The 11,407-nt window shown below is 37.7% G+C and overlaps 1 protein-coding gene across 1 annotated transcript; it reads right to left on the reverse strand.

The window, feature by feature from the left end:
* Positions 1-487: 487 nt before the first annotated feature.
* Positions 488-10,000, reverse strand: ASMT (acetylserotonin O-methyltransferase). Its single transcript, XM_088144435.1, has 8 exons — positions 9,929-10,000; positions 8,329-8,503; positions 6,220-6,349; positions 3,740-3,808; positions 3,083-3,201; positions 2,382-2,522; positions 1,263-1,385; positions 488-1,026 (listed from the first exon to the last, which is right to left on the reverse strand). The coding sequence occupies exons 1-8, from the start codon at positions 9,998-10,000 to the stop codon at positions 815-817; spliced, it is 1,041 nt and encodes a 346-aa protein (XP_088000561.1). The 3' UTR covers positions 488-814.
* Between the last annotated feature and the right edge of the window lie 1,407 nt (positions 10,001-11,407).

An 11,407-nucleotide genomic window follows, 5' to 3' on the forward strand; every position in this document is an offset into this window, starting at 1 on the left:
TTTAAATCAATTGTGTTTCACTTGAGAGCAAACATATTTTCTTTTTCTTATGAAAATTGGTACCTAGTGGGAGATTGGAACCGAGTGGTGTACCCACAATTAGATAGAACATCAGACAAGCAAGTGAAAAAGAATCAGGGTAAATCACCTAAAATATTTTTTGATTTGATAGACAATTTATCTTTAGTGAATATATGGAGACAGGAAAATGGTACCTCTAATATATATACCTCAACTATGCTTATTTGACTTGGACTCTTAAAAGAAAATCTAATTCTTGTAGATGCAGACTAAATGAAATGTTGCTACAAAAGGAAGAAGTACTAAAAGATTGTAAAAAAAAAAATGGAATTTTTTGAGAACAATTTAAAGGTATGGACCTGAGAATGGTTTGGGATGCAAGCAAAGCTTTTATTAGAGGATATTTCATACAGCATAACACTGAGTTTAAAAAGAGGAATCAAGAAAAAATGCAAGGTATCTTGGATGAGATAAAGAAGAAAGAGGATGAATGAAAGTTACCACCACAAAAGTTAAATATTTCAAACCAAATTAAGCTTTTACAGCAACAGCTATCTATGTTAACAGTGAGAGGATTAGAAAAAAGATGAGCTACGCCAAACAAAAACATTCTGAATTTGCAAACAATCTGGGGAGATACTTGGCATATAAATTAAGAAAGGAGAAAGGAAAGAAAATGATTACGAAACTTCAAGAGGGTGATAGTGGGATATAATGGACAATGGGACTATACGGGACCAAGCATATTTGCTCACTTTTTTGTGTTTATGATATCAAAGTGACAGGAACCATATTATTTTCTTCCTAAAATGGCATCATACAGCTTTCCAGATTTCTTAACTTCAATCTCCTTGAAACCACTTGCCGTGAGGAGCTTGCTGTACTCTGCCGGTGGCCGTTCTTTTCCTTCAGTGTGAATGAGCATATTAAGGGAATAGAGCTGACTCTCCAATGGCCCGTGTTTATCCTCATTCAGAAGAGTTTCAATTAGTAAAACACCACCACCTAATTGGAATATTTAAAGAAGTCATGAGTCCAATATTATCTTCCGCCATTACAGGTTTATAACTGCTTGGGACAAATTTTCTGCAACAGTTTATCCTAGCATGGCAGACTTTGTAAGGATTGGGAAACACTGTATACAAAACAGTGTCATCGAAATATATTTGACACACTCAAATGCATGTCAAAAATACAATGTGCAACTATAATGTGCGGCCAGGCTGTTATCATGTACATACCCGTTTTGCAAGACTTTTGCACTTTTGTGAGAAGTTGCACACATTTTTCATCTGACCAGTCATGGAGGATCCTTGCTAAAATATACAGCTCGGCTTCCGGGAGAGGATCTTTAAAAAAATCCCCTGTTAGAAAAATTGAAGGGGAAAAAAACACAACAACTCACCAGTGAACATTGATTTCTCATTAATCAAACACTGAGGTTTTGTCTGTTTTTGTTTTTGTTTTGTTCTATATGGCTTTAAACCCATGGGCTTGCTAACTGGAATATCTGTCTGGCTTATGAAAAAGCAGTTTTCTCTGTCATGAAATAACAGTTTTCCCTGTGGAAGCTGGAGCAAAACTGCCGTGGTTCCCAAGACCAGAGTTGGTTGCCCTGATGTTCCTTTTTCAAACTATAGGTTACAACAGTTAATTAAGGCAATTCTAAGGGTTGAATTATCTCTATTTGGTTTTAAAAGTGAATGCCCATTGTCTAAATTTTAGTGTTCAGAAAGAATAATGGCAATTTTTAAATACTTAACTATTCAGATCATTCAGTGAATTCAAATATATTTATTGAATTAAACTGAAATTAAGAGTAAGAAAGTAAAAGGTTTACTTTTGAATGTACCTAGAGCATCACAGAACCTTGAATCCAAATGTGGGGTTGTATGTGGGAATGACCTTGAGAGACAAGAAGACGACCTGTTGCCTAGGCAACAGTCTTCCTCCTATCTCCCAAGGTCATTCCCATACACCATCACAAAATGTCGCATTCAATGCATGAGGCTCAGGGAAAGGTCCTTCACTGATTCCCATTCCTCTGGGGAAGGTAATACAGGTTGTCTCTCTGCAGAGAAAGGAGATGGAAATAAAGAAAATGGACTAGGTGTCCATTTCCTGAGCCCAGAAAGGAGATAAGCTACTCTTGGGTTTATTTCCTAGCCCAGACACTCCTGTAAGAGGCACACAGGAGTAAGAGGAAGCCATTTCCACTTAGGGCTGTGATCCCTGACACATGGACCCCAGGAGGAATTCAGAAGGCAATCTGAATTGCCTTCTGACTTTATTCTATGGAGAAGAAAGAAAGTTTTTAATAAGAAATGCCTTTCTCCTTTCCCAAAAAGAACTACACTAACCTTCATAAAAATTGATCCGATGTTCCTCTGCAGATACAAAATGCTTCTTTGCTGTTTGAATTACTTTAGGGAGGTCAAAAATAGTGACTGTACAATCTGGATACAGTGAAACACATTCCTGAGCCAAAGCCCCAGCACCTCCTTTTGAAACAAAAATAAAAGACACATTCAACCATACATAATGCACATCTGTCTCATGTAGCTCTTTTTGCTCTTGGATGCAACAACCCCTGTCAGCTGAGGATTAGTAAGTTATACATGATTAGAAGTATTCTTTCAGCATAAAGAAGATTTTGTGTGTACAGTTTGTACGTATGTGTGTTTCATATTACAGATTGGGGATTGCAGTTGTTTTTATTTTTTTGAACTTAAGAGAATGTTGGAAATAAATTATGTAAAGGTGGTCAGTACTCTGTCTGTTTATCGGTCAGCAGATAGGGCTCCATAAAACAGAACATAACAAGACCCAGATTTAGTATTGCAGGAGCAAGTGGAAACAGAAAGACTCTGTTGAATATGTCATTGCTTGCAACTCAGAACTTAGAGCCAATTTATAAAATCAGCACCCATATTTTGCTACTTTTATTTAGCCCATCCTGTGCCTAAAAACAAAAACTGTTCCTCCAAAAAAGCAAAGGGCCAAATATTTTACCATCTGTATATGTAATCAGGAGGGGGAAAAACATTCTTAAGGAACTTACCACCAAGATCACAAATCACAGTGAATGGTGATAGATCAAATGCAGTTATCACATCTCTGCCACATAGGCTCCAAGTTGCATTCAATCCATACATGAATTTCACCATTTCCTCTTCTGATCTAGATAGTAGAGATCATAAAAAGCATTAGTGTTATACAAGAGACACACAAGAACAAATCTTATCACATGCATGAACTAATTATTGTAATACTGTCCTTCTAATTAAAGTCTTGGTTATGCTTCAATACTCAGTGGAAGAACACATCTCAGATTAAGAATCAGATGGATTTGTTGCCTCTTCTGTATGTCCCTTTTCAGAATTTATATGTATTGATTCTTCCAAACTTTTAACACCAAAGAATAAGCTAGATTTTTCTTAAATGCAGGATGTTTTTTTCTTAAAAAGAGGATAGTGTTATGGATATTTGTTTTCTAAGACTAAAAACACACTATAAACTAATGTGATAGTTACACTGCACATCTGATGTTTTTAATGGACCTTAACAACAGCCTTAATTTCTATAAAAATAACAGCATTTGAGAAAACAAGAAATAAACAGTACAAGGTTCTATGAAATTAACAAGGGGATTTAAAAATATTTTATCAGAGGTAATATCTATCATTTTCCTTTTAATGTTATTATGTGGAAGCGTTACCTGTATAGAGCTTCAAAAACAGCTTTTGATGAAATGCCAAATGCTCTCTCATATTGGTTCTTGCCTTCCCTTGGGGGAAAAAAAACATCTTCGGATATCTGGCAGCTTTTCAAGAGTCAGTTAAAATTATGTAGTTCTGTTGACCTTAAGAAAAAACTCATGCTGAAGACTGTGCTAGGAATTTTTGAAATAAGGCTATTACAGATCATACCATTGCTTGAAGACAATGGATTGTATGCTAGTATGCATGGGGGTTTCTATTTTTATACATACTGTAGCCATTTGCAGGATCACATCATATGACAATCAGTGATGTGTGTCAGTGTGGAAAAGTGTGTTAGGGACCACATCCTTGCACTGGGATAGCTCTGTTTGCGGAGTCCTTGGGGTTCTCTGAGCTTGGTTGTTTTCTTGCAGACATTTCATTACCCGGCTAGGTAACATCTTCAGCATATTACCTAATTGGGTAATGAAATGTCTGCAAGAAAGCAACCAAGCTCAGAGAACCCCAAGGACTCCACAGTTCAACCCTGAGTTACACATATTCTCTTCTATTGATAGCTCTGTTTATTCTGGGCCATAGCCATATCTGCTGCTTATATGCAACCTTATATGTTTCCCTGGAATCACATTGCCTCTTCGACCCGAATAGGTTTTCCTTCCCTGCTCCTCCAGGCAGAGATGTAAACATGCATTCATTCTGAAATTTCAAGCTGGATGAATAACCTTATTGAGATGGTGCTGGGAATTACCATTCCCAAGCAGAAGTAATATAAGGTGCTTATACACAAAACCATACGTTGTGCTAAAATTTTGTTTAAGGCAGAAGAAAGCTCTTAGAAAGCAGGTGCCTTTTCCACATGACTGGTAAAAAAAAGTTGGTAATTGCCAAGCTTATTCTTAATTAAACCAAAGGGAATTCTCCCATCAGTCATTGAAGCAGATACTGATGCAGAATATTTCTCTGTGATTTTGCAGTGAGAGCTACATCTGCCAGTCATCTGTTCAGGAGTCATGGGAAAAGCGGGCACAATCTTAGCTTTTATCCCACTCCATCAACAGTTGCCCACGTTGTTTTCTAGAGCTTATGGTGTGGGCACAATTCTGTGCATCCGTGAATCAAGTTCAGCTTAAATATTAATCATGCAAAAACTGCTGCCCTAATCATATAAGGAACTACTAGTAAGAAACATTTTTCAACATGCTGAGGATCATATAAAGCCTTCTAATATTGCACATGCTATGTTTCACTGTCCCATGGTTAATTAGAAGCCAAGCGTGCACTCCCAAACGTACAGACTTGGGAACAAGATCCACTAAATCTAGAGGACCATGTCATATACTGATGGATTATAACTAAGCAAGATACTTTAAGGAAGGGCTCAACTTAAAAAAAAAAAAAAAAGCAATCATACAAATGTACCTTTGGCCTTCAAATGACTCAAATTATGAATTGTGCTTATTACTTTTACACCCATCTAAGCTCAAATATATAGGAGTGTTAGATAAGCAATTTGTAGCCAGACACTGAAAGTTATAGTGATGAAATCTGAAGTCTGCATCTGTGCTGTACTCTGCAAGCTATTACTCTCTCTGGCTAAAGAGTGACAAAACCTGCAGATGCAAAAATATATTATCAAGCCTAGCATATTTCAGAAATTGTCCATCTTTTCATATGCACACACGTATTATATCCTGCATACAATGCAGCTCAAGAGTATCCTGTTTAAGCCATGGTATTCTGTCACTTTTTCTTTTAGAGAAATGTAAAGCTTTTATATTCTGGATAAAACTAAAATAAAACTAAAATTCTCTTGTTACGTTTTATATAAGTAATTGGTGCTTTTAGTTTTCACTTAAAAAATCGGTGTAGTTGATAGTGGAAGGTTTCTTCCTGCTCTTTCCTATTTGGTATCTCTCTCTTTCTTTTTCTGCTGTTCCTTCTTCTAAAACATACCCATATTGAAATTGTAGCCCTTCAACTTTATCTCATTTCTGTTAAAAAAACAAAACAAAACAAAGCCACAGATGTTAGTAGAGCCATTCATTTCCCGTTAACCAAAAAAGCCTGATCTTATTCTTTGTTTTCGTTCAGCATTAACAGCATATGCTTATGTATCAGTCCCTCATAAGGGAAGAATTTCTCTGCAAAATTCTGTTATTCAGACCAGAGTTCCTAACAGAGTTTTCCTTACATCATCATTAAGCTTTATTTTAAACTGTTAAGAACATTCTGATTTCCACACCTTGCATGTGTAGTATTGAACAGAAAGAAGTAGGCCTATCACCATTCTATAGCAGTCCTGTGTTAACAATGAATGCAACAGTATTTTCTCCTTTAGAAACAGCAGTAAGGAGATTTATTTCACCTGGTTTTTCGGAAGACTAAAATCCATACAGTTGGGTAGGATCTGTTTTTTTTCATGGAGTTTTTACAGTGTACAATATATGACTGCATAAGATCTCATTGTCTATCTCACCTCACAGCCTCTGTCAAGTACTGCCAGCAGAGATAAATTGTTCTGGAGTAGTACATGCAACTGTGATACTGAGACTTTGGACTTGATTTTGTGAGAAACTGTTCAGAGATTTCTGTGTTGCCATAAAAAGCTAAAAAGAAAATAATAGAAACCAATATTTTATAACATAGGCAAAAATATCTTTTAGACAACATCATCTTAACAGCAAGAGCAATGTGATGGCACAATTCCATTAACCATTTCAGGATGAATTTTTATTGCATTCTTTCAACAGAGATCTACTTTAGACCAAATCAAGAAACATCAGGTTGAGACACACATTCAATGGCCATCCTTAGCCTTAATTAAGGCTTCCTTTCTTGATCATTTTGATTGTATAATTGTGACAACAGGAAAATACAGGCAGGATCCACTCAAAGTTCTGAGTTGCCCATGGATCTCTAAAACGGCTGCAAGGTGCCTGATTGAATAGGACCCAAAGCAACACGGAAAAGAAGCAGAATAGACTCTTCCCATAGACATTTCTCAGCAGGAAGACTATATCACAAGTGTTTTTTTTTCCCCAGTTCTCTGAAGCTGATCAGTAATTCGATATTTAAGAAACCCTCTTACAGATAAACTGACTTTTGCTTCTAATAAACACTGAGAGAAAATTACCCTTAGTAGTACTGATTTCATCTCTCTTTCTCTTTCTTCTTTTTTACAGATCTAGATACTGACTCACTTATATTCTCTAGACATGGGAGGAATTCTGCAATTAGTGACTCTCTCTATATAGATAGTCCTCATTTAACTATACTAATTAGGACCAGAAACTCCATTGTTAAGCGATGCGGTTGTAGTCGAAAAACCATGTAACCCTGTCACTTAGTGATGGCAGTTCTGGCAGTCCCAGTTGCTGTAGTTAAGCAAGGACCTGACATGACCGTGACTTGCAACTTCCTGCCGGCTTCCCCATTGACTTTGCTTGTGGGAAGCCATCACAGAATCTCATGACTGCGGCTCGCTGCAACATCATAATTATGAGTCAGAAACTGACTGCCCAGATCATGATCATGTGACCATGGGGACACTGCAATGGCTGTAAGTACAAGGTCCAGTCAGCACCATTGTAAGTTCAAATGGTTGCTGAACAAGTGGCTGTTAACAAGGATAACCTGTACTGAAAAGCCTGTAGCATATGACTAATATGTCCAAATGCACCATCACTTGAACAGGTGTCTCAGGAGAAATCTAGGATCTAGAGAACCTGGAGTCCCCTTACCCCTCTATATAGCCACATATTCTTGAAGGCTGCCTCCTTTCCCATGAATGGCCCTCCCTTCCTGTGATTTTTTTTCTTCCTAGTGTTTTTTCCGCAGGTGCAGAGTCTGCTTTTTTTCGGATCAACCAAATGTTGATCCAGTGGTTGGGACAGGGATTGACCCTCCTTTCCTATGAATATCCCATGAATATTCCCATGAATACCACCCTTGGGGAATCCAGTGGATTACTCTCATGCTGATCTCACAGCAGAAAGAATGGCTGCTTTTAGCATGTCTAAGATTCCCCACTGTAGACTTTGGAACTGCAGCCCCTATTGAGCTCTTGAATGGTGATAGTTTGCAGCTAATTCTCTGTATAACCACCTTCTGTAAAAATATTTTGCCCATTTATGAACTCACAAGATTGGACCATGGGATCGTTTTGTTCTGGCTTTCTTAAGCCAGGAATGGGCAATATTTCAGTATTTAGGAGGAGTAATCCACAGAGGTCATTGGGTAACTTAGAGCCAATCTTTCTTGTTCAGCCCAACGTATTTTACAAGATTATTGTTGGGAAAAATAAGGGGAGACGACATATATGCTAGCTCTCAGGAGAAACAGTGGAAGGAAGGAAGGAAGGAAGGAAGGAAGGAAGGAAGGAAGGAAGGAAGGAAGGAAGGAAGGAAGGAAGGAAGGAAGGAAGGAATCATTTTCCAGGATGGACATATGACATTTAAGCAAAACTTCTTTACAACTGTTTTCAGCTTTCTGAAGAAGCTAGAGAATTAGCTTCTAAGGTATAGAAATATACACAGATACTAATGGTGAGGAGGATTGCTAGATCATAACAGCCTGGCCCTGTTACCTCCTTCTTTGTTCACTTCTACTTCGAGAAGCTTTAAACCCACACAGGCATCCAACAGTCTCTCCATTCCATGGAGGCTGCTCCCCAGACGTTCCGCGATGGCTTTGGATGACAAGTTTTCTTTGGATTCTTGCAACAGATCAAACACACCCAACTCACAGGCAGCAAACATCACCTCAAAGTGTAGAAAAGAAGAATTAATGGCATGAATGGGAAGCAGGGACACACTGCTTGCCAGCAATGATTAAATCCAAAAGGCAGGAAGAGGAGGAGGGATAATTAAATTCAAAACAGCAAAATATGTCAGACCTTCAGCCAGGTTTTAAACTACACTTGGCATTGATGGCATGCATGATTTCCCTATGGAGCCCAAAGTGCTTTTGTGAGGTTGTTGTTATGCCATCCAAACAAAAAACCCCTACTATATTAAAGCCACCACTGCAAACAAAATATGATTATTTTTTTCACTTGGGATTTTTGTTTTCCTTTCATGGTTTCTTGAATAGAGCACTGAGATAATCAGCTAAGCTTAAATCAATATTTTGCTTTATTATAAATAATTTAGAAAACAATTTTTAAAGGTGCTAGACTGAAGAACTTTTGAAAAGCATACCTTTAAAAGTGATTTGTCAGGTTTTTCCAAGGGTTTGTAAAAGTACATCGAGTTAGAATTCTGTTACATTATGCACTTCTTTCTTTTTTCCCTAACTACTGGTGTAAGACAAGGGCACAAGTTTTTGAATGCTAAGTAATTGTATTCTCTCTACATGTCAATAAGTAAGGAAAGTAGTCAGGAAAATCTATGGGCCTTTTTACTGGTAGCAAGGTCCTTGGTATTTTCTAAGCAATGTACTTTGTTTGTAATCCAAGAATCAAAAGTCTCCAGATTAATATAGTTCTGAAGATATTTACTGTTTGCTTCATTTTCAGCTCTGGTTGGTTGGTTGGTTAGTTATAGTTATAGATATAGATATAGATATAATTATAGATATAGATATAATCTTGATCCAGCCAAAATTATGGATTTTCCTAATTCATGGATTTAATTTATTTTGATGTTGGCACAATTCTTTCAGGTGATACATTCTACATTCTAGTTTCTACATTCTGTCGACAATAATTGTTCAATGGCTGGTGTGGGTCTTCCGGGCTGTGTGGCCGTGGTCTTGAAGTCTTGTTTCCTAACGTTTCGCCAGCACCTGTGACCGGCATCTTCAGAGTGCAGGAGCACAGATAGGAGCAGTTCTCTCTGTGCCCAGAGAACTGCTCCTGTCTGTCCTCCTGCACTCTGAAGATGCCGGTCACAGGTGCTGGCGAAACATTAGGAAACAAGACTTCAAGACCACGGCCACACAGCCCGGAAGACCCACACCAGCCATCGTATGCCGGCCGTGAAAGCCTTCGACAATACAATAATTGTTCAATTAAAATTAAAGCCATTACATCATGGAGAAAAAAGATCTCATAGATATAATTTTTAAATGGATTATGTGCCATCAAGTCATCAATGTTGTGCCTTTTTCTTAAATAACTACTACTACCAACTCTTTCTAGCATTAATAATTTAGTTTTTTTAAGGCATTATTTGTGATCTCCTTACCTTAGATACTAGAAATCCATTCTGATACTGAATTAGGATATGAGGATAGTCGAGTTCTTTTGCAGAGCTCATTCTTCTTCCGCGAGAAACAAGAGAACCCCTTTGGGGCTCTTCATTTAAATAAGCCCCTTTTGCCTGTAGATCATTCTGGGTAGTCCAGTTGAACTGTCCTAATACCACTGAAGACATATGTTCTGTACTTCCACAAATGGGCTGATTCAGGCTGCCCTCCAAACAACGGGTTTATTTGTTCCAGTTTAAATAGAGTACTTGGAAATCTCATAGGACAAGAGTTAAAAGAAAATATTGGACCATCATTAAATGGTGGATTTAAACATAATCATGCTTAAAGAACATGCACTTAAATTGAAAGTCTAAATGAGACAGGCTTATCCTGACACGTGTTGCTTTCAGTAGGCTTACTCCAACTGTAACTAAGGCTGTGGTTTATAGTCTAATATATGGTTTGTCTGTTTGTGGGTTAGTGTTCATGAGACTCCAGCTAATTGTACTTTATTCTATTAAACATAATTTGCAAGTTTATCATTTAGGCAAAAAGTAGGCTTGATTGGTTGGTTGATTGTGTAAGCTACAAATGGCTAAGGGTTAGAATCGTGTAGTTACATTTGCTTTTTGTTCCATAGTAGTAGGTTGTAAATATTTCAAGTTACATTAAAAAAAAATCTACTAAGACTAACAGAGATAACTTGGTCATTTGATCAGTAATTTGGCCAATTGACATACATAGGCAAAATTAAAACAGAGAACTGAGATGCAGCATTCTCTGGGAGAGGAGAGGAGAGGAGAGGAGAGGAGAGGAGAGGAGAGGAGAGGAGAGGAGAGGAGAGGAGAGGAGAGGAGAGGAGAGGAGAGGAGAGGAGAGGAGAGGAGAAGAGAAGAGAAGAGAAGAGAAGAGAAGAGAAGAGAAGAGAAGAGAAGAGAAGAGAAGAGAAGAGAAGAGATGGAGAGGCAATGGAATATTTATTTTACTCTGCAAGTTATCAGTAGAGATCTCGTACTAAGCCTCCAAAATAGATTCATAGCATGTTAAGGGTTGATAGAGAGGGATAGTGGCTATGAGATTCAGTACCCAACTTAAACCTTATTACTGCCTTATCATTCATTAAATTGCCTTAGGCAAGTCACTTTCTGACTGAGTTTATACCCACTTCAATCCACCATTGGTAATATGGGGATAATAATGCTGATTTATACTAAAGCTTCCCCTGTGGGAGCATACTGCTTTCCAAATGTGTTGGAAATAAGTTCCTAGAGTTCCCATGACACCAGATTGGGCAAGCTACTTTAGAGGGCTGTTGTAATGATTATTACTATGTGAGGTGCTCTGCACATTTGATTCTATATGCAAAGCACTTGGAAATAGATATAAATTAGATGTATTCATTCATACAGTGAGTTGAAGTTGCTATATAGAAATAACAGACTTCACATAAAGCAAAATCTTGCTGTAATGTTAAA

The sequence above is a fragment of the Python bivittatus genome, unplaced genomic scaffold (genome assembly GCF_059951505.1).
Source record: "Python bivittatus isolate LINGU-HERP-01145 unplaced genomic scaffold, Pbiv_v1 ctg000350_np1212, whole genome shotgun sequence".
Classification (NCBI taxonomy): Eukaryota; Metazoa; Chordata; class Lepidosauria; order Squamata; family Pythonidae; genus Python; species Python bivittatus.